General features: G+C 44.0%; 1 protein-coding gene across 2 annotated transcripts in view; it reads left to right on the plus strand.

The window, feature by feature from the left end:
- The first annotated feature begins 6,549 nt into the window (after positions 1 to 6,549).
- The window catches only part of SLC35F4 (solute carrier family 35 member F4), a 121,042-nt gene continuing 103,943 nt past the window's right edge, over positions 6,550 to 23,648 (plus strand). For both annotated transcript variants that reach the window (XM_062577149.1, XM_062577150.1), the window contains exon 1: positions 6,550 to 6,652. In XM_062577149.1, coding sequence (XP_062433133.1) covers positions 6,550 to 6,652 — 103 coding nt within the window. The remainder of the gene's footprint in view (positions 6,653 to 23,648) is intronic.

Consider the following 23,648-nt stretch of genomic DNA (forward strand, 5'->3'; position numbering starts at 1 on the left):
CTAAATATTAATAGCTCTACTGAAAACAAAAAAAAGCTAGCTTTGGACATTCAGGAGGGGCACCGACTGTTCGACTATTCGACTATTCGCAGTCCTTACTAAAGGCAGTGGGAATTGAAAAGGTAGAGCAATGAATACAAACCAGTCCATCAGCTGATGTAAATCAGCCTCTCTATAGCCATCAAGGAAGGATGACAAAGGACATGATCAGTACTTTGCAAAATTGGCTCCTTTCTTGGCAACTCTTCCTGTCTTCTGTCTTGTAGAACAAAGTATCTATATGCTATTTGCATTTGCATGGAGTTTGGTAACCATTATTCTTTTTTTGTCATTGATAATAAGCAGAAGTGACTTGAAAGTCCTTTGGGGAAAAAATACCTGCAACAATAAGTTGCAATTTGGACAGTCTCTTGCCTGTCTGTTTCCCCTCTCTTTGAAATGCACATCAATAAATTGGCAGCATTACTGCTAAACAAATGCTTCCAGGAAATGATTGAGTGCATGGGCTCCGTGGAGTAACTACCTCCCTTAGCTATTTGGAAATAAAAATGAATGTCCTGAAAGCTCTTTTCGTGCTAGCTTTAGATAGAAAAAATGTACAGAGCTGGGAGATGGCATTTTCATACATCTTGGGGGCAAATGCTAATAACACTACACTTCTGTCTCACAGTGCCTTAAGTGGATCAGAGCATGCGTATATTCACACAAAGTGCTTTGCAGCATAGGAACAGTTTAAAGCTGCACTGCTGTCTGTGCTATAGATGCACACTAAGAAAAAAAAATGTGTATTATCTACTTCTTCAGGTAGTGGCTGCAGAATGGGCCAGTATTCAGCACTTGTACCATCTCCTCTCACCCTGTGTCCTGCTACAGGCTCAGGGAGTGCTGGAGATCTCTAAGGGCTGGAGGGAAACTGCACCCTTCCCAGGAGTGAATGTCACAGCCAAGTTTGGGATTGGGAAGGGATTTCTTTCTAGCTCAGATTGTCAGGGACCAGTATCAATTTTTGTTGCTGTCTTTTCTGCCATAGAGTGTGGTCTATTTCCTCTATTTTTTGCAGGACGAACTGCAGGAACTTGGGGTTTAGCAGTACCCTTTTTTGCCCTTGGTAGTGGTAGCTTGTGACCTTTAACTGGAGGGTTTTATAGCAATAGGAAGTTTTCTGTGGCCTGTGGCACACATACAGTATAGACACTGAGGAGTCTTCTAGTGTATCTGTTCCATGACTGTCTGAAATAGCACAGAGCTGGCCACGATGACCCACAAGCTCTGATCTAGCATGCTTATGCTCAGTGCTAATTTCCAGCTCATGCATGGACTTACAAACAGGAGAGAGCTGCCCATTTAGGGAAAGCTAATCCTCTTTCCTGCAGCCCCTACCAGCAGCACACTATGCTCTGGTATCTGGGCTGTCCACTAGCAGTTCTCAGAAGACAATCTCAGTCCTTGCAGCTGGCATAAATTAGGGCTGCTCAGTGCTGCTTACAGTGACCCCACACCTGAAAGAACTTCAAACCACCCTTTTTCTGCAATCTGAGTCGTGCCTTGGCTGTCAAAAATTGAAAAAGGGTCAGTGGTCTGCTTGTAAAATAACTCACGTAGTTACAGAACAAAGCAGGCTAAACAGGACAATGCTTCGCAGGCTCTTGGTCACCTTCAGTGATAATTTTTCCCCAGCATGTTCTGTTCCGGTGTCTGCAAGGAGACATCTCACTTTCTGACCTCCTCCCTTTTCAAAATTTCTGTTGCTTTGTATGCTTTTCTTGCCTCCTCATCTCCATTTATCTTTCTTCTTCTTCAACTTTCCCTGTTCGTTTTTTCCCTGATCTTTTCTTCAATCCTTAGTATCATCCTTGTGTCTTAATTCCATAAGAAGTTGATTGTTTCTTGTTTTGCCTCCTTTCAATGAATTCAACTGGCATTAAAAACCTTGCCTAGCTTATGGCAGACCAAAATCTTTTAATATTTGGTGATGCTCTGAGAGATCTTGGAACTTGACTTCAAATTTTGTTCCAAGCTGGAATCTCCCCAGTTTTCAGAGGAGAAAAGCTCTTAAAACCAAGCTGACAGTTTCAAGTATCTTCACACTAAATGATTTGATACTGTCAATGAGTCCTTTTTGTCCTTGATGTCAGTGGAGAGATTAGTTCATTCTTCATCCCTTGTGTGTGTGAGACAGAGTGAGAAAGAATTGAATTGCTCTGGCAACTTTCATGGCTACTGCTTAATAGGACAATTAAAGAACCTTAAAATGCTATAGACTTTCTTTTCCCTACCTGTGGGTTCAATTTCTTCACATTTATGCTGGTTTTACACATTCACAACTTCATGGACTCTTGTGTGATGAGAACTGGGCCTATGACATGCAAAATAATTTTATTCAAATGATATGCATAATACTCATATTTGCCATGATTTTAAAAAGGTTCTTGTTAAGTTGCAGTCTAATTTAAAGTGATACATTCTACTTAAAAAAAAAAAGAGGTTTGAATGAGAACATTTAATTTGGAACAATGGACTTGTAACTAAGTTTTCATTTTAAAAGTCATTTTGCTTTAAACATTCCTTGCTCTGTTGTGATTTCTTTTTCTTTTTTCAGATATCCACAGCTAACTGGCATTTAGAAAGTAACAGTCACTGATAAATGAAAGTTCCCTATTTTTTTATAATCCAGTAATGATAACAACTTAGGTCAGAACCTCCTCAAACACATGAGACAGTACGATTAGGAGTAACGTCTGTGCATGGATAGAAATCACCCCTTTTTGTTACCTCAGGTGGATGATGTATGTTCATGGAGAAGTGAAAAGTAGTGAAGGGAAAAAGACGGGAAATGGCTTGGGAAACAGGAGAACCGGGTTTTAATCCTCAAAGCTTACTGTTCATCTGCGTTATGATCTCAGGTAGTCACTTCAACCTTTCATGTTTTTGCTACCCCTCTTGTCTGTTGCCTTTCTGTAACTCTTTGGGCCATTTGCCCAATGGGGCCTTGTTGAGCTTTGATCGCGGTTGGGTTTTTAGGCTTCTTGCAACATAAACAAGGATCTGAAATGGAAGAAATGATGCTTCTTGTCTCATGGACTGGAGGAAGAAGTAGAGCCTGTGTGGTCAGGAAACAGCCAGATAAGGAGGGGAAGCCTGCTTCTTCAAACGCCACTCATGTGAGGATGCTCACTGTTTTGTGCTTCTTTACAGCTCTAGTACCATCCGGTGGGATTTGAAAAGCAGCTGTGTAGTATACCTAGACTCTTGTTCTTTTCTATTTGAGGTTGTCTGGGAAAGCTGTGAGCAGCAAAAAAGATACTAGAACTGTCTGTCTGCAGAATCAGCAACATGATCAGGAGACATTACATTGTTCTCTCACTTGAGAGGTTATTTTTGCAAACATATGGCCTGGAGTTTAATATATTTTTGAAAGACTATTCAAATTCTGTGGTCATTAATGATAAAGTCTTTCTCTAGAGAAAGATTTCCATTTTACAGGCTGGGGATAATGCAACCTGTGTGGAAAACAAGCTTGAAGTTAAACTTCTGTTTTTAAGTTCCCTTCTGGATCAGCTCTTGGTTTTAGTCATGGAGTGGTGAAAATACACATCTCTCTGCAAAAGCACTTTAGCATATTCATGCAACTAGCAACTTCGATGGGCCTGTTAACAGGAAAAGATGAAACAAGTAAGTCCCCATGCTCCCCTAATCATGTAAGTGCCTACTTCTTAATAATAAATGCTAGTTCATTCATGTATCTTATTCAGCTAGGCTTTTACAGCATTCCTTTCACCGTAACTTTCAAAAAGCATAATTGCAGCAAAAGTAACCTGCTTGGTTTTTCTTTAAAAAAAATTTGTCAGCATAGTAAGAATTCAGAAACAATATGAAGCTGCAATTCATTATAAGCTTTTAAGGAGACAGAGGGTACCACTGTATATCTATTGCATATAGTGATATTGGAAGGGAACCATAGTCAGGAGCAATTTCAAGAATGGCTTTGCTTATATTATCTAGTGATGTTTAAACATGCACAGCATGTCCTTGAAAGACTATGGATAAAAGGAAGAGAGGAGATGAAATATTAAGCCCAAACTAAGGTGTTTGGAAACAGTCTGAAGCGCAGTTGTTTCTGGGCATATTAGTTTAACCTTCAAATGAACCAATCATTTTTTTTCCTTCTGTGCAAAGTAGCACTTTTAAGTCCTGAAATTTGACTTTGAAGCTGAGATCAATGCTGGTAATGTTCTCATAACACCAACTCCCACTGGAAATGAAATAGGGAAGGGGGGAACTTGTGGTTTATTCAGAGATTCCACACAACACACTAGGCAAGTGATTTTTGCTCAAACTGTGCTTCCTAACTAGGACAGAGAATTTTAATTTTGCAGAAGAGGTTAGAGCCTCACCAGCTCCTATTGATTCAGCACCTTTCAAGGCTAACTAATACTTTGTCTAGCTCTAAGCTCTTTCTGTCCCATGGTCTGTGAAATCCTGGATGAGTGTGGGCTACATATGAAAATCTACAAATGAAAAAATGAAAGGAATAAGTGTGTTGTCAGTAGGCTTAAATTTGCCATGCAGGAGTCTACGCTTTTGCTGGACAAACACCAACATAAAAGGGAGTGAAGGAACTGGAAAACTGGCTATGTCTTAAATTCCTTAGTGATAAGTGGTTGATTTATCACTGATTTGTAATTATCCTTAGTATCACCTAGCAATGCAGCAGGGGACAAGCAATCAAGTTCAAAAGAGTATTAAGTATTTTAAGTGCACTTATTACGTCTGTATTCCTACACACGAAAAAGATAGTCTTCAAAGCACTATATGAACACTGACCAACGAATGACTCCCTATGCAATGGCTATTTTTAATACATCTATTGTTTGTGCTCATAAAGGGCTGTTTCACGCTATCAGCTTATTTGGTTGGGCAAGGAAGGGAGAAGAATTAATATGAGCAAAGGAGGAAGCAATAGATATGAAATGGCTTGACCGGGTTCCCCATTCACCAGTTACTGGAAATGGCTGGACAGAAAAGGAATACGGTGAAGAGACTGTACACAAAAGGGCCACAAAATAATGGAAAGGCTGGGGAAAGTGAGTTGATTACTAGATACGTCTTGGAGGAAAAAAGGCTGGTTACTATGATCTTTTTAGTTTTGTGGAGAATGGCACAACAAGGAGCAGTAGCTAAAAAAAGTCAAATAATTCAGAGTCTAATTTTTACCAATGAGAGAATTAAACTTTGGAATGATTTGCAAAGACAAACAGTGAATTTTTCATTTCTTTTTTTTTCAAACGTAGGCAAAGATCGTGAAGATCTCCTGTGGACAAACATCAGCTGTACGACCTGCCTACGTGACCTCCTGCGCTTAGTGGACAGAGGGTGACACCCACTCTCCTGCTTCGGTGTGGTGTGCCTCCAAATAACGCACGGAAATAGCTGCAGGCCTCTCTGGAAAGACACGGACAACGAACGGTGTAGAAACTGTCCTTCCACTCAGCATCCTTGGAAGTCAAATTTCCTTTCCCTTTTAGACATCCGCGCGCAAGCCTCCAGGGAACAGATCTGACGATCGGGGCTCGTGCTAGGAGCCCGCGCGTGTCCCTTAGCCTTCACCATGCCTAACTCGTACCGCTTGTACCACGACACCCCAGCGCTTGATCGAAACCGACTCACGCTTAACCTTGAGCGAGACAAATCAGTGAGCGTAAGACTGAGAACACTTTGGGACACGGTGCTTTCCAGGGCTTGCAGGTACCGTTCCAGGCTGTCTGTCGCACCGGAGGTACCCACGCCAGGGAAGGGCCTGTCTTGAGAAGCAGAGTAAACCCCTGCGACCGCCCACACAACAGCCCCGCCGAGGCGGCCTGCGCTCCCCGAGGTCTGCAGCCCTTTTTCTCTTCAAGGCCCTTCCCAGCTCCAGGGTGAAGCCCGCAGAGGACAACCCCAGCCAGAGACGGGGTTACGCTGCGGAAAGCTCGGACCTGCCCCAGGCTCCCGGTCCCAAACCGGGGCAGCGCTCTGGCAGGGGGGCGCGAGCCCGGCTCCTGGGGGCGGCTTTGGGGTGGTGGTGGGGGGGAGGCTGCGTTTCCCTGACGGGCACCGAGCGGCACCACCCGGACCGCGGCCGCCCCTGTGGAGAGACCCCGAGAGGCAGCGCCTCAGGGTGGGGGGCGGCCGCCACGGCGGCCCGGGCACCCCCCTCTCCCCCCGCCCCGGCCCCCGCGGCGGCGGCGGCGGCGGCGTCTCCTCACGCCCGGCCTCTCGGTAACGGCTGCGCCACCGCGGCCCGGCGGGGAGGGGGAAGGGGCCGGCGAGGCCGCCGCCGCCGCGCTGCGGAGCCCGTCCTGCACCAGGCGGCGGCGGCGGCGGCGGCGGCAGAGCGAGCGCCCCGCGGCACCACAAGCTGCAGCGGCCGTGCCCGCTCCGCCTTCCTCCTCGCTGCTCCCTCCCTCCTCCTCCTCCTCCTCCTCCTCCTCCTCCTCCCCCCCCGGCTCGGCTCGGCTCGGCTCGGCTCGGCGCCCCGCACGGCCGCCCCGCGCGCGGCTCCCGCCCTCTATGGATGGCAAGGCAGCACCCAACGGCGTGGCCACCATCGAGGACAGGATCTTACGCATCACGGGCTACTATGGATATTACCCGGGATACTCCAGCCAGAAAAGTAAGGAGCTCCCCGTCCCCTCCCCGCCCCCCGCCCGCCGTCCCCAACGGCCGCCGTCCCCAACGGCCGCCCGCGCCCCGCCGCGGGCCGGGGGCGCCTGCGGGGCGCGGGGCGGCGCCGCCCGGCGCGGGGTTTGCGCCGCCCGCGGAAAGTTTCCGCGCTGCTTTAGCGTAAAACTCCTGGATCATCCATCCTCCTCGCGAAAGCAACTAGATTTTTTTTTTTCCCCCCCCAGAAACGTAGCGAATTGCTGAGGTTTCCTCCCCCTCTCTGTGTCACTTAGTAGGCGACTTAATTTTATTTTTATTTATTTATTTTTAAAAGCAGCCGCCGAAATTAAAGCATTCGGTTCCTTGTAGAAACTCGCGGGTTTTTTTTTATTATTTTTATTATTTTTATTTTATTTTATTTTATTTTGCTTTTGAAGTTCTTAATGAGAAACAGCGGGTTTCTGGCAGCTGAGGAGACCTTAGTAGGCTCCTGCGAGATTGTAGATGTCCCGGTGCTCCCGGGAGCTATTTAACAACGTAAGTTAATCTAACGAAAGCAATGATTCATTTCCAGCACCGAGGACATGGATGTGTTATGGTTTTGTGGTAATTTTGCAGTTTGCACAAGCTGCAAGGTGCCACAGTTTAAGAAACAAAAGGGAAGTGTACTGGAAACTGTACTGGAAAGGCAAAAAAAACCCAAACAAACAAACAAAAAAAAAACTTAGGGGAGCTAAGCGCTAAGGAGCGGATTTTCCTCTGCATGTTTAAAGTCTCCGTGGAATCGAAGGAGGCGAACTGCTTGCCATAACAGACTGCGCCGCTCTCCGGCTTTAACGCAAGAATTAACTGAGATGCAACTAACAAACCCCCCCGGTATCGGGCAAATGTATTTGCAGGCTTTTTAATGAAAGGGAGGAAAGCCATGCAGTGAAACTGCTTTAAAAAAAGAAAAGCGAAAATCCGTGGTGTAGCGGTCAGCTGAAAAGGGAGCAGCCAAGCAGGCTGGTTTTATTCAGCTGTTACTCATCGCGCTAAGAGGGCGGCAGGTGTTGCAAGCGTTTGGAGAGGTCAGTTGATTTGTGTCTAGGCAGAAGAGTTAGGAGGAAGCTGAGAGCAATCTGGAGGAACGCATGTATGAAAAGCCAGGGCTTACTGAGCTACGTGGGACCTAATCCTGCGTCTAGTTCTTCAGCAGCCCCAAGGTGGTTCACCAGAGAAAGATGAGGGTTTAGGTGCAATAGTTTGTCGCAAGTTTGCTTTGGTGGCAGAATGCAACTCTCCAGTCTGCAGCAAGACTCCCGCTCTCTAGGAAAATGCAGTCCTGCATCCGGTGTTGGTGCTGCAGCCGGCTCTGCACAGGTGCATTGGAGAGGACTGCCCAGACACAGAGAAGCTGTTGTTGCTGCTTGTAGTCCAGGACCAGGTTCTACAGATGCTACAAACTGCATACCTGGAGAGGTCAAGGTGTTCAGAACTGCTGGCTCTTGCAATTTTATTGCTAATCTCTTAGCCTTTTGTACCTTTGCTAAAGACTGGGAGTTGGGGGGGGGGGGAATTGAGATGAGTATCTCAGGTTTTGTTGATTTAAAAAAAATAGGTAATTTTTGTGGCTGTCATGCTCAAAGAGGAAAAACTAGAATTGCATAACCCTGAGGTATCCCCATCCTCACGTGTTGTTAGGTAAATGAAAAGCATGTACCATTTTTAAACTATGAACACTTCTAAAGCAGTCTGATAATTTTTGGAACCATCATTGTAATTTGTGCAGGGTTTGCAGCTGGTAGTATTAGAAGAGACTAACTTATTGCTGTGTTTTGGGGGACATTTAAGGTGCCTTAATGTGGTATGATTTTCAAAGAGAAGATGATCTACTCTGCATGGGGAAAAAACAGGTGTCCTTCAGGTGTCTTGAATATAGAGCTTCTTGGTATTGAAGCAGTGAGAGTAGCCAGTCAGTGCTGCAGATCTTGGCTTGGAGACCCTACTGTGTTCCTTTGCCTAGGCTGAAGTACAGCTTTCGAGTGGAGTTACTTCCAAGTGCTCTTGACAGTTATTCTCTCGACTAATTGTTCTGTACAGCTGCAGATCTGTCACAGTGTAAACATTCAAGGTGGGAAGTTTATTCAACTAATTATGAATGTACTTGGTATCTCAGTGCCTGCCCTCTCCCAGTGGTGGAAGAGCCATTGCCCTGCCACATGCCTGATCTTACAGTATGTGCAATCAGTCTGTGCAATCAATCTGCTTATACTGCTGCCTTGCTCCATACCTGGGACTGAAGGGTGCCTGGGGAGAAGGGCAGTTGTGGGTGAGCTGTTGTCCCCAGCGTCCTGTGGGTGAATTGTGCTGGGGATTTACATCCCTCCTGTAGTGGATCCGCATGTATTTCCTGGTTCAACGGGAGCTGTGTGTATGTGTGTGTGAAAACTAAGGATTAAATAGTCATGAGATCTGAAGTCAAAGGTCTGTAGTGTACAGAGTTGTTATTGCATGACTGCAGTATTTTCTAGAGACTGTTGCTCCATCTTTTCTACTGGTGCATACTAACCTACTTGAGACTTGGGAGTGTGCTTATGTTGCTTCTTTTGTTAGTTTTGGGTCACAGACATGGAAAATAGCTTCTTTATTTCTATATGAGCCATTTGATTAGACAGAGACGTGCATTTTGATTCTGTATTTGCCTCCATGTATCTTGCAGGAAACATAGCCTGCATAATAAAATACAGGAACTGCAGCAAGACGAGATGTTTTAGGGTTTTTTTTTCCTCACCTGCTCCTGAGATGGAGAGAGCGCTCTTCCTGATTCCAGTCATCTTATGTCTTTGGATGTATAGCTTGATCCCTTAATTACTGCATTTAAAATGTACAGAGCATGTATGAGCTCTGTGGCTTGCATGTGGAGGAAGAGGCTTGTGTCTCTCTTCAAGTGAATTTCCTCAAAGTTGCTTCATAATTTGTCCGAGTGTGCCAGTTTTCTGCTGGTGTAGAACAGTCTTTGATCTGGGGTTGCTGATGGTGCTTCCATGTTTGTGACTCCTTGGCTTCGTGTTTCAGCGTGTGCATTTTCATTTGATCCAATCCAACTTTCCTAGCTGCACAAACTATGGGGAACCATATTCATTCTCCTAACCTTTGCTGTTACCTCTCATTCTTCTTTTGCTTTTTGCTGGTAGTACAATCATATTTTAGCATTTCTGATCTTAAGAGTATGTGCGTTTTTTTCTTCTTTGACTCGGTCCAACTGCCACTCCATCTGTCTTTCAACTCAGTATTGAAAGCTTTTTCTTACTTTCATAGTACTAAGTTTCTCTCCTTCAAGTGTGTCCTAACACCCTTTCTGTGCCTTCCACTGAATTAAAACTGCTCTGGCCAAAGTTTCTTATCTCTAATCTCTGTCAGCTTTGCCAAGTCCACATCCAAGTCGAGCAGTTTCTGTCTGGAAAGTCTTTGTAGCTCTTTTCACCATCAGCAAAGTTATATATCTTGTCCTGACTCTTGCCATAACAGACTTGCTTTTCTGCAACACTTTTCTCTGGTCTAAACAAGCACAGAATAACCTTACTGAAAATGCTGTGGCTGCGGTTGTTCTCCTAACTCATCATGTAGGTCATCACCTTCTGTTCCTTCATTTTTGGACAGGTTGTCTTCTTATGTAAAGCTTATTTCCACCCTTCTGGTTTTTCTCATTTAGGTTTGAGGAGTTTGTTAGACTCTGAAACTGACCCTTCTGTGTATTTTCCCATGCTGCTTCAAACTCTCCTGCTTCTCTCCCTTCAGACCTGCCTTGAAACCCTGGAGTTGTGTAAGCTCCTAGAAGCAAAGGATGGTGTTGCATGTGCAACGATGGGACTGTCAACTGTGTTCCTGGGCTCATAGTGTAACTCTGGGTTGGCACCCCTCTCTGATGCGCCTGTATGGTCTCCCAAGGTGCTGGAGAGCCATTATAGCAATGCTTGGCAGCTGAGAAGAAATGCTGACCCTGTCTTTACATTAGCACAGATATCGTAGAACAAGCCTTGTGTTTTTTACCTAACTAGAACAGCTCGAGCAAAGTTTTGTGGTTTTATTTGACAAGTTAAGCCTCAAGTCAGCAATGAACTTAAGCGTCTGCTTAAGTCTGAACTTACACTAAGCCACTGGGCTTTGACGATGTGTTTAAAGTTAAGTTCCTGCTTAATTACTTTACGTAATAAGAGTGGGATTACACCTGCTGAACTGGCATCAGAAGCTTGATGATTCCAGTTTCCTGCTCTCCTGAAAGCATAAAAGACTGCACAGAGGAAAACCAATTCTAAACTGTTGGAGGGAATTTTCTTCTGGTTATTATAGCAGCTGTGCCAGCAGCTCTGCTGCAGTACAAATCACATGGCAAACCAAGATCATCTCAATATTTACTGTATGCTGTGCCCTCCCAGTGGCTTGTCACTTCCAGCAAGAGAAGCAAAGTCTGTCTATTTACTGGAGACAGCCTGCTGCTTTTCAAGCAGTTCCCATAGCCCATGCCCTTTCTGTGTAGAGGGCATACAACAGCAGAGACAGGGAAAGTAGCACTCGAGGAAAGGTACCTTGAAATTCTTGGTGGGTGAGGCAGATCTCATAGATTTGTTTGGTGAAGGGTCTGGGAAGGAGATGGTGGTGCCTCGTTCAGCTTCGGTGTACGTTAGAGGTCTCAGGGCTACTTCAAACTATTCCAGTGACTCTTGTGCTGCTTGATAGTGGTTGAGTTTCAAGAACTGCCGCTGCAGACCTAGGCTGGAACAGGCCTTATTTCAAATCCCTTTCTTTTCATGCTATGCAGGGATTTCCCATATGAGAATGATTCCTAGCTTTTAGGGAGGGCATTGTGCAGGAGGGGCTGGTTTGCAAGCTGGAGATTCAACCGTCTCTTTGTCCCTGACTACTCCAGGGGCAGAAAGCAGATGTCATAGCATACGATACAGTCCTGCTGTAGTTGTTTCACCTTCCCAAATGTCTTGCCCATCTCTTGGGGGGTGGGAGGGAAGTTAAGAAGTCATTTTTTTCAGAAACATGTGGCATAAGTGCTCCTTTGCCCACAACTTCTGGCAGATCCAGGTACCTATTTTTCAGTGGATTAGGGCCAGACTGTGGGTGGATTTCTGTTTGTACAGGAATGGGCAATGTAGCACGCGTGCACTAGTGGCTGGAGTGTGGATCTGAATGACCTGACTTGAGACACTTGAAGCATTTCAGAGGATGAAGGGTCTCACTAGCTGGAAAGGAAGGAAACTGGGTTCAGTCCTTGGCTTTTTCTCTGTGACTGAGCCAGTTGCTTTGGCCAAATCCCTGGGGAGCTGAGGCATGAAAATGAGGTTCCTGAATATTTTCAAGATCTGGACTTCATATATCTGTTTGGTTCCCTGTCTGGGAAGTTGTTGAAGATCTGTGGCCTATTGAACCTAGACTTTGTGAGCAAAGACTGTTCTTGTTGCTACAGCCACTCTCAGTCTACTCCTCACTTTGGTAAACAGGTGCAATTTTGAGCAACTGTGTGCAAGCAAGATGAATTAAATTGGGAATAGATGCAGGAAGACACTGTGGTGACGATGGTGATGGGGAGCTTAACCTTGCATGAGGGGACTGACAGAGTTGGACTTGTTTAGGCTAGCTAAGATGGGGACTTGGCTGCTGCTACAGATACATCTTGGGAGGATGAACACGGAAATGCTGGGGAAGAGTAGTTATTTAAACTGAAGCAGCATTTTGGCACATGGACAAATGGGTATGAACAGGCCATGAATAAATTAAGGCTGGAAATTAGCAGAAGGCTGGAATTAATGGCCAAAAAAAGTCTCTCCCAGTCTTAGGTATCTAAATAATTCTTATTTCCCAAGCTTTAAAGATGCCTCATAAAGAAGTTTGCCAAGATTTTGAGAAAAAATTACTCCTATTTGGCAGGGGAAACTGAGACACTAAGAGGGATGGGGGGTGTTAATTTGCCAGAGGTTGCACAGAACAAGACACGATGTTTGATGGAGAGCTCTTTTCCTCCACCGGTGACTGCAGAACAGCTCTCACACAGAACCTGACCTCATGCTGAGGTTGGCTAGAGGTGCTTTCAGTTACTTGATGGCTTTTATTGCATGCTCTCTACTGCTTTTCAGTTCCTCTGCCCTTCCATGCTCATTTGTGTAGGCCATTCCCGTGGAAAGGCTTCTTCGCTGGCTGGCCTTTGGAGGCAAGGTGGCCAGGCTGTGCCCTGTGCTTGCAGGTGGTGCAAGCTCTCCAGCAGCCTGATGCTTCACCTCGCTCACGTCCATTTGCCTGAGGTGGCTTTAAGCTCACTGAACTTCACGTTATTGTGGCAGTATAGAGCTGCGTGCCTTGCTCTTTCTCTGCTTTTCCCAAGAGAGTTGCTACTGCATTATAGCTAAGTAAGTAGTGACCTGGGTATGCCATGAGCTCCAGGGGCTCTTTCGAATGGACTGAAAAAGTATCCCTTAGTTTGACTGTCTTTCCAGCACTATCCCGTACATTGTCTTCTCCAGCTTTGGTCGTGGTTAAATGCTGTGAAATAATACTCCAAAGTGCCAAAATAATTCAGAGCAAGCTTTTGTCTCTCCCGTGCTTACACTTTTATTAGTTGTTTTTGAAAGTTTGTGGCAGTGATCATTTCTTCTCCTGCGCACTTGGAAATTGATGGGCTTTAGCTCAGTTACCTGCAGGCCTGTTCACCCATGAAAGTGAATTCGCAGCTTGCTGTTTGTTGAACAGCCAGTGGCAGGAATGTTTTCATGCAGACCTGCTGCTGGATGATTGCAATAATGAATAACGAAAATACTTGCAAAAAAAAAAATCACTGTCTTTGTGGCAAATGTGCAAATAGGGTAGGAGAAAGGAAAAGGAAAGAGCTTAAGTGGCTGGATAAATTATTCACTAAAAGAGTAAGTGGACCAGCTCTGCTTAGGAAGAATAAAAAGAAAGTAATACTTTTTTCTTTTTTTCGGTAGAGTGAAATGGACTCCCTAGTGGCATGCGTTTTAGGCTGGCCCTCTGCAGAACTGGGAACTACATTGCATGACAGAGAAATCCACAACGTTGTGCCTAGCTAATACCCGCGGTATGGCTTAGACAGTGATGACAGGGCTGTAGCAAGCATCCCAGAGACTTTGAGTGGCAACAGTGAATTTATTCAAAGGCACTCAGTATGTGTTCGAGTCATAGCCTCTCAACATGCCTGTCAGGCGAAGAAGACTTTTCTGTTATTAATTTAAAAACATGTTGATTCTTCCTAGACTTCACTTGCAGATACTGTTACTAAAATGGACTTGCCCTTTCCTGCACTCGTTGGGGCTGGCCTGTGTCAGGCGTAGCACAGCGATGTGGAGGAGAAGATGTCTCTGCTGTCCTTCTGTGGCGTTAAGGAGAAGCAGATTTGCTCTCACCTTGGTTTCATTAGCATCTAAGGCAAGGGAGCAGGCATTAGGTCTAGGTTGGAAAGTGTTGCTTTAGGCTGTTGCAAAACTGTCCTCTATTTTATCTGGTGCAAGAAGAGGTCACATGCCTGTTTTGAGTCCCCTTTAAGTTTCCAATTATATTTTTTTTTGGCGGTGCAGTGACAGGGGAGAGAGTAAGCACCAAACATGCAGTTCATAAAGAAAAATGACTCTGCCAAAACCATTCCCCCAAACCCACTGCTAGGCCAGTTGCAGGCCTGGCAGTGACAAGTCCTCTCTGTCCTGGAGGAAGTTGCAGCATGAGGCCAACCTGACTCCTTCTGCAGTTTTATTCCTTTCTGTTTCATGCACTTTGTGCTCATGTTGTGACTATATCACGACTGGGAAGCGGCTGTTATGGCACTGAAGTAGTATTGCTTGAGCAATTGCCTGCTGAAGCAAGAAACAGCATAGCTATCTCCTGGCAGAGGATGTCTTCTGGGGAACATTTTGATGAGAGTTAGCCCACACCTTTGTTATTAATGAGGTAGTGGCAGATGCTGTGCACCTTGTTAAAAAATAGTTGCCTTTTGGGGACTGATTTTTTTAGTGTGATTCATAGGAACACAACCGTGCACGTCTGTTACAGCCAGCGGGCGTTGTATACCTGGAAGCGTAAGGGCAATACTCGAATCACGTGCTACTATGTCTATGTAAGATAAGCAAGAAAGAGGGCTGGAAACTCATGTTCTCTGTCAGAGTGCTCTGGGACAGCAGAGTGATTGCATTAGCTCGGTGTGATTTCCATTCAGCGTCTTGAACTAAGTTGGGATCTTCTAGTGCACTTTCATTATAACCCTTTTCTATTTTTAGCATAAAACGTGGGACTTTTAAAGTCTTAAGAGTTTTTTTTTTTTTTTTTTTTTTTTTTTTTTTCTTTTATGTGGAGTTGCAGCCCTAGGATTGTGTAGGTGCAGACTGGGGTTTTTCTCTGCAGCACCAGAAATAACCTGTTGTGTGATAGATCAGAGGCTTGAATTTGTAGCAGCTCACGTGCAAGTGGGATGCTTTGCAGTGCTCCGCTGGAGGAAATTCTTCGGTGCTGACAGCATGGACAACAGGAAGGTGATCTCTTCATGGAACTTTTTGTTCCATGGTTGTAGCCCTGCCTGAAAAGGATCAGGCTGTGTGTGAGAAAGCGTTTATTCAATTCTCAGTACTCGATGAGTCTGCTAAGATGAGAGTGTGTGGAAAACAACTGAACCTAGCATTTCCTGGAGAGATTGGAAAGAAGAATGTTTTTGATGAAGTTTCCTGTTTTATAATTGATTCTTGTTTCTTTCTAGGGCAGGCTGGGCCAGAAAAGGAAGAAAGAAATTGTGAGGAATTAAATGAAAACTTTAAATACCTTATTTTCTTGGAATAGAAAGTAATTTAGACTGCTGAAGTGTCTGCCACATCACTGAAGGAGTGACATTTTTCATATGCATTTAAAAACCCTGAAAAACTTACTTGAGCTGTTGCTGGTGTGCTGAGCCATGTGCATCTTGTCCAATCCAGGTCAAGGCCTGCCTTCTGTCACTCCTGTTGGGGATCCTTTGGCAATGGACATGGCTTTATCTCTGCTTGTGTACCACAAAACTTCACATTTGCGGAGAGTATTGGGCTGACTTCAGTGTGCAGTTAGATGCACAACTGGCGTCTGATATAGTGCCCTTACAGAGGTAGGGATCCAGGAATATGCCTTCCAAAGGCCATCTGCTCTCAGAAAGATCTCTTCCACCCAAGCACGTAGGAAGGTTGGCTATCTTGAGCTAGACTAGTATGGCACTGTGTGCAAGTGATGCTTTTTTCTTTACAAGAATAAAGGTACTAGTTGTCCTAGCTTTCACTAATGAGGTTGGTTTCACCGGGTAACCAGAGCAAGAGGTCTAGAGGAGAACTTGGCCTCTTTAGCTTGCCTGTTGCTCAGCTCATGGAAGCGTTTCTGTGCCTCGCTTACTGTTCGGCAACACCTCTGAGATTCGGAGTGTTGACTTAAAAACCTGAGGTTGTACTTTGTAGATGGATTGCAGCAGGTGGTAACAGTGCAATGGGGTTTTCTTGTGCCTTCTGTTCCTTTCCAACACTGAGTGGAAACAATGTTAATTGGATCAAATTAGGGCAGCTTTCTTTCTAGGTAAAGGGCTCTGCTGTGTCTTTGTGCGCATCTGCTTTGAAGTGAATGCGGGCTAACTGTCTTGAGTGTCCTTGTGAAGACAGCCATCCTCAGCTCTGGGCTTAGAGTCATAGGATCAGTAAGGTTGGAAGGGACCTCTGGAGATCATCTAGTCCAACCTACAGGTCAGCCAGAAGAAAAGATGCCTGTATGTGGCTTGACACTAGAGAACTTGCTTAAACTGAGGTACTTGCATTGTACGCATGTGCAGCAGTGGCTGTTTAGAGAGCCGAAGTTCAAGGCAGACACCCAGCAATACCATTCTGGTGAGTCTGTGCATGTGTTGTAGCTGTGGTGCCCTCATGTTCTGCAAGTATGACTTCTAGAGGCAGTCCTTCGAAAATACGTCCCTTGATTATTATTGTCATAAAAGACTTAGTGACGTTCCGTAACACTTTGCAGACATAAACCATTCCTTAGAGTTTACTGGCTTAAGGAGGCAAACAAAATGGGAGGGAGGCACAGCTCTCAGATTTATCTTATGTCAGAGAATAGAAGATAGAAGAAATCCATCACCATCCCTGTTTCGCATTACTAACAGCAGTTGTATTTGGTCTCTTATTTGAGCTGAGGTTTCAGATTTTCATTACAAATGCTAGTAAGCGACAGACCTCAGTTGTCTGGGCTCGGATTTACTTTAACTCCAAAGCTGCTCCCAGAGGTGGGACGTTCAGAACTGAGGATGTTCTTGGTATACTCACCAGAAAATACTTTAAAAGTGCTTACTCTTTGCCTACAGCTACAACTCTGGAGAAAAGCTTCAAGGTACTGATCACTTCCTCTGCTTTTCTCTGGAGTGAAGTGGTCCTAATGCTTATCACGTGTATCACTTGGCAAGATCACTTTAGTGCAGGAAAGTCCTCTGATGGCTTAATGACTGTTGTCCTTCATACTCCATGTGAGTGGTGAATAGTGCGTGGTTAGGAAATCCCATTTTACTGGTGTTCTCCAAATTCTCCTATTTCCTTGCTTGGGACTGTGACCAAGCACTGTCATTAGAGCAGACTGTAGGTTGCTCAAATAACCAGATCCTCTGTGCATATGGAGAAAAGAAATGTAGATCTTCCTATGAGGATTGTGGTGGTTGTTCCCTGCTGCATTCAGGTATCAGAAGCAGGCCTCTCTTAGAAGCCAGCTGGACGAATATAATGCAGATTGTGAACTGAATGCATAAGATACCAGGTCTTCTCTTGTATTTGTGTTTACTCTCTGTTTTTCAGTGCCTTAAACCGTTCTCCTTGGTCCTAACTTTCCCTTTTCATCCTATCAGCCTCCCTTCTTTCCCTGTGTCTGTGGCATCAGATTGGGCTGGTTAAGGGGGAGATATATTTGGTGTCTTTGATGTATTGAACCATTTTTTTTGTAGGTTATGAACAAAAATTGCGTCTGTGTATTCCCAAACTGAGGAATACACGATTACTGTTCCCAGCCTCCCTCTGAGAGCAGGCTTTGACATCATTCATAATTTATAATTTATGATATTTTTGTAGCAGTCTGTTAAGGTCTGGAAGAGAGTAAAAGGGATAATTTTAAAAGGAAAGAATAGCCCTGTGCATTTTAGTAGTTCTATGAGTTGGCTCCTGCTCTTTGGAGTTGCTGCTGGGTCTCTTTATTATGGAAGCATTTTGTAAAGATGCTGTTGTTTTGCCCAATATAGGCACTTCCTCCTTGTCAAACACATCCTGGTATGCCCTGTTAGGACTCTGCGCCTCATTCCTGGGTGTTTTAAAAGCATATTATAGAATGTCTTGTAACTCTTCTGTGAAAATTTTTAACCTGGTTTCTTAAGGAAACAGGGATTATGTGAACATGATGTTTCTGTCCCTCCTCCTTCCTGCAGTAACTTTTGAATGTATCGAGCAAATTTAACAGGAGGCAGAGAGCACAAAAGTCACTAAGCCTTGACAGACCTTGTGAAAATAGGTGGCCAGCTAGGAGGAGGAGGTCATCTTGGTTCTCCTACAGCAAGCGAGGCTGTAGTACTAGGCCACTCCTGGAGAACAAATGTACTGTGTAATTTTTTTGGGGGGGGAAGGGGAGGGGGGATGGGGGAAGTCTTATCCAAGATGCAGCTAGTTTACATCTAGCTTTGGAAAATGGTCAACAGGAAATGTGCAGAAAACAGTATAAGGCAGCTTCCGGGTATGCTTCCATCTTTCATTGATCTGTGCCTTAGAAAATTCTTGTTGTATGCATATTTTAGTAGCCTGTGATGGGTATTGCTTACATGAATTTGTCCAGTTGATTTTTAGACACTGGAGAATCTGGCCAGAAGGCACAAATCTGTAGGAAAAGAGCTTTGTCTGTTTTGCTGTTGTAGAATCGCTGGTCTCTGCTGCTGGTTCTCTGGATGTGATTCTTCAGCTGATGAACAAAGGTAACTACCATTAACTTTCACAGTCAGACCATTCCCTCTCTGACCAAATATATACAGAGACAGAGAAGGAGCAAGAGAAGAAGGCACTAGCCTGTTGGGAGTGAATAAGCATACTGAGAAGCTAATACATCTTCTACTCTGTAATTCTTTCCAACACACAGATTGGCCTGGGAGGAGAGACATTGGCGTCATGGGTGATCTGGCTACTTCTGCAGGCTGTACTGGGATGCTGAAAGTCTCATAGGGCCTACCTGTATTTGTGAGGCAGTATAAACAATAAAATGTTTTTACAGGCCAGTTTCAAGTTTTGTTCTGAAATTCAATCAGTAAGTGATTAATTTTCCAGAACCACAGCTATTAGTTAAGGGCTCTAGAGCATACTAGATGATAGTTGTGAACCCTTTGAAGTTTTTAGAAATGGAGAGAATGTAGTTGTTCTATTAAGACTACAGAAAATGTTATAAAATATTAATGATGATCATCTTATTTGAAATAATAAATCCAAAGTTAATTTTGCACTTGCAGAAAATTGGTAGCTCACTATTAGCCCTCTATTTCTTTGCTGGTGGAATGTAGAAATAATACTTAATATTTTATCTACTTTGGAAAGATGTTATTAGGGTCACAAATATGACATAGTGTCTGCAGGATGAAAAGTAAGCTTCTCCCTCTTTCTCCTGCAGGTTACTGAAAAAGAGGGCTCTGCAGTCATTTCAGATATCTTCCTGGCACCTAAGAGCCCAGGGAAAGAAAACATTGCTGTACAAAAGGAGTGTAAACCATATTCTATAAAGCATTAAGTTTGTCCGTCTTTAACAGTGAATTTGATATTCAGTGTAACTCTTAGCTTTGAAAAAGGCAATGAAGGAATGACACCGAGTCTGTTTATTTAAAGGTGTAAGTTCCTAGAAATTCTTTCTGTCACTCACACCATCCATCGAGTTGCCAGTTAAGACGCTTCTGACCGATGTTAAGAAAGAATTTGGCATTGTGGTGACCTAACTGAACAAGGAAGGATGCCCCAGGGGTTTTATAAATAGGATTCAAAGCAAATTTTTCTTTGGTTGCCTTTTATTATTCTGCTGTATATTTTCTTTTTTTTTCGCCCAAAGAAATGAGCACTATTTATTAATGTCACTGTGTAGCGACAACATGAAGCCTTTCTAGTCACTGCTGGTTCAGAAAGTATTGTAAAGTCTGACATCCCTTTGAAGAGCTGTTCTTTGCCCCTGCTGCTATTTTTGTTTGTGAGTTGTTCTCTGCTAGATTTTTTTTTATTTTGTCCTCACCTGCCCTGAATTTTCAGAAACACTTTCAGATCAGCTTACAACAAATCAGTTGAGCTCTTTCCTCCTTTCCCCCCCCTCCCCCCACTGTTATTAACTTTTACTGGACTGTGCCTTCCAAAAGCTGGTTGAAGGATAGTTTTTTTCCCTTGAATTCAAAACATGCAGTCTTTAGAGAGATATCTACTAGAAGCACTGACCTACAAAATCTATTAGGCTCTCCTACTGGGGTGAAATTCATTTATGTAATGCTGCTGGATTGGATGACTGTACTGTGCTTTGGACGTAAAATACACAGTTTAGTCTGACTTTCATAAGCATTAGCACAAAGAAGTGGCTTATAATGAGATAATCTTTGCAAACCTATGGAATGTGGATTTATGAAGATCTCTTCTGTTCTCCCATATGGTTTTGGGGAGATTCTTTGAGAGCAGAGACCATTTTGGCAGGTTGAACATCAGAGCGTCTGCAGCTGGGCTGACTCTTGACCTCCAGAAGCAGCAGTAGGAAGTGCCAGGCTGTGAGCCCTGGTAAGAGGGCACCAAGCAAAGAGATGCCGAAAGTTACTGGGGAAGATAATTTAGTTATCCTGTCTCCTCTGTGCTATTTAAATTTTCGCAGCATAACAAGGGTCAGAATGGCTATTGGAGGCTATGTGTGTGGAGCCAGGTTGAATTCTAGCAATGCCTTTTCATTGCCCTGGTCCTAACCCTTGCAGTGGGGGAGGAGAGGGCTGAATTTGAACTATCTGGCCGGTGGAAATAAAGCACTGATGAGTACTGGACAGCAAATTAGCGTTGATTTTGGCTGCTTTGACAGAGGCTGCAGAGAGCCCTAGAGATCCTGAGAGAAAGGGCAGTCTCAAGGTGGTTTTAAACTGCTTTTGCTTCTGTGAGGTTCCTTTGCAAGGATCGGAAACGGAGGCAGAGGAGTTCGTGGTGGAAGTCCTGGGCGTCCTGTGATTGCTGGAGGAGGTACAGCACTGGCAGTTAATGAGTTTGCTTTGCTGGCATGGCAAAGAACTCTAAGAGGATTGGCTTTAGTTTATCGTCTTGGTCTGGAGAGAGGTGAATTTGGTCTGCTAAAGCTTTCAGCCTTGTGGATGTAAGGCAACTCCAGATTAGAAGCCACAGTGCCATGGCAGCGCTGCACTGTGCTTGCCCTGATAAACCCTGTGGCTTCACAGTTTTGAGTTGTGGCTGGGTTGTTTGTGGTGAGCTCTGAACGGGACCATGACTTGCTCATATTTACCTGCAGAAGACTATAGGGACATGCCCGGAGTTTGAATAATGCTCTGAAAACGTGGGATAGAAAAAGTACAGATTAAGAAGCTGCTGTGCCAGCATTAACAGTTTCTTCACTGAATTTTGCAAACACGTCCTCATTACTAGCCAGAAGGAAAAAGTGTTTTTTATAATTCCAGGTTAACAGTGGTCGTATGTGACTTGTTAGTTGCAGTGTGGCAGTGAGGGGTGTTGAGAACGAGGGAGTCATTTGCAGAACGTACCCAAAAGAGAAATGTTTCTTTCCTGTGTTTCTAAAGAGAGTAAGAATTTAGTATAAGGCGAGTCATGATGGTGGCTAGTCCTATTATAAGCACAGAAACAAAACCAGGAATTGGAAACATATCCATAGGCGACATTACAGATGATTTTGTAAATTATTTGGTGGTCTTTTGATTCTGGTTGTTAAAGCTCTATTTAGTAATTTATTCACACTCTATATATTCTTTATAAATGCGCCCTTAATGTGAAGTGTGTCTCTATCAGTTAATCGGCTCTCTGAAAGGTCTTCTGTCACAGTGTTGGAGATGTAAAGGCATCTCTGCTTCACCGTAGTGTAAGAGCACAAGTAGTCAGTAAATAAAACGTGTGTGTGGAGTGGACGAGATGAGAAGTGGAACCAGCCCGTCCATTTGAACCAGCACTTGCCTGGACCTGACGCGTGAGATGAACAGAGAAGAAAGTTTTGAATTACCTTCCAGTGTTGGGGATTTTGGCCATGGTGACAGTACACTCAAGCTTTCCTGCCCTGTTGGATGAGCGCAGTTGAAGCTCTGCAGTAACTTTCAGCACATAAGGTTGTGAAGTGGATAATACTATGTCCAACTGCTCTTGACTGCTTGGTCTTAAGACAGCAAGGGACTGCTCAGATTTGGATTAATTGAGGTTGCAGCCTTTGCTGCAAATCTGGATGAAGATTTAACTTTATCCTGACTCACTGGATTGATGGAAGGATGTCTTAATCCTGCTACCACAGCACCTATTCTTAGAGCTATATATAGCCCATTTGGTTGTGGGAGAGAGGTTTCTGATTCCCTTTGACCTTCTTTGAAAGTTTTCATCTTTATCTTTTTGAAGAGAGCTGTGAAAGACATGAATGCCTTCAATGTAGTCCCCCAGGAACCTTGGTATTTCTAAAGTGCACTGGAAGATGTCTCCCAGACACATTAATAAAACTCAACATCATAAACTATCAGAAGGAGCTAACAGAATATGTTATGCCTGCTCTTTCTTTGACCTTCTGTAATTACCTCTGATTATTACAGTAAATTGTTTTAAAGTAATTGTGGAGATAAGATGCAAGTGTAAAACCACAAAAAAAATCCTAAAATTTTACAACAAGCATGGACAGGCATCCAAATTGTGAGTTAGTCTGCTATGATGTTCTTTCTCAAGTGAGATGTTACCCAGATTACATAATGACTTGTTCATCAAGTGAAGTCACATGGCTAAGAGTGGCAGAACCTTGTGTGATCCTTGGTGCCATTGATCCAGATCCCAAACTCAAGGGAAATTTTAACTAAAATGTTTGGGATTTGGCCTCTTTTTTTTTAAAAAAAATATTCATTGGTAAACTCCCTGGGTTGAGCAGTAAATGCCTAACTAGAGGATTCCAGAACATCACTGATGTAGATTGCCCATCCTTCCCAGGCACTCTGTTCCAGTGCCTATTTCCTAATGACTAACCTGGTCTTTCCCTCTGCAGCAGTCTCCTACAAATCTGAGGACCTTTACTTTGTTTTCCTTCATCTTGACAAGATAAACCCAATTCTTTTACTCATTCTGCATAAAGTCATACTTTCTAGAAATTTACTAATCTTCTTTTTCTTCTGGACTCCATCCAGTGAGCTTACATATTTCTTAAAATCCAGTTTCTCAAACTGGACATAGTTCTTCGGGTCTTAACAGTGTGGTCTTGCAGAGAAGAATAATTACTTCATTTCTTTAGTATACAATGCTTATCCATCTCAGTTCTGTGTTTTTTGGCGACTCAGCTTTAGCTTGGAGATCCCTCTAAACTCGGACCTCTTCTGGATGATGGCAGCTATTTCCTGATCAGTGTCTGTACAACTGACGATTTCCAACCTAAGTGGAGAACCTTTCACTTTCCTTATTGATTTTTTTTTTCCTCCTTCCCTCCTAACCATTTCTCCAGTTTATCAAAATCACTCCAGTTCTTCCAACAAACCAGTAGTGGCTCTGTTTAGTATCACTTTCAGATATAATAATTAAGCTCTGTATTGTGAAAAAGTCAAATGGTAGAAGGAACCTAATTTAGCATCCTTCTATTTAACAGCAGACCACTGATAGAGAGACTCTAGGTTTGATTCTTCAGCACTTCCACACTCAGAGAAATAGTTCCCTTTCTGTCATGCTGGGCAGTATCAGAAGCCTTACTGGTGTCAGCATTTGTGTTTTTCTCTGTTCACAACCCCACTATTCTGT

This window comes from Rhea pennata, chromosome 5, assembly GCF_028389875.1.
Source record: "Rhea pennata isolate bPtePen1 chromosome 5, bPtePen1.pri, whole genome shotgun sequence".
Classification (NCBI taxonomy): domain Eukaryota; kingdom Metazoa; phylum Chordata; class Aves; order Rheiformes; family Rheidae; genus Rhea; species Rhea pennata.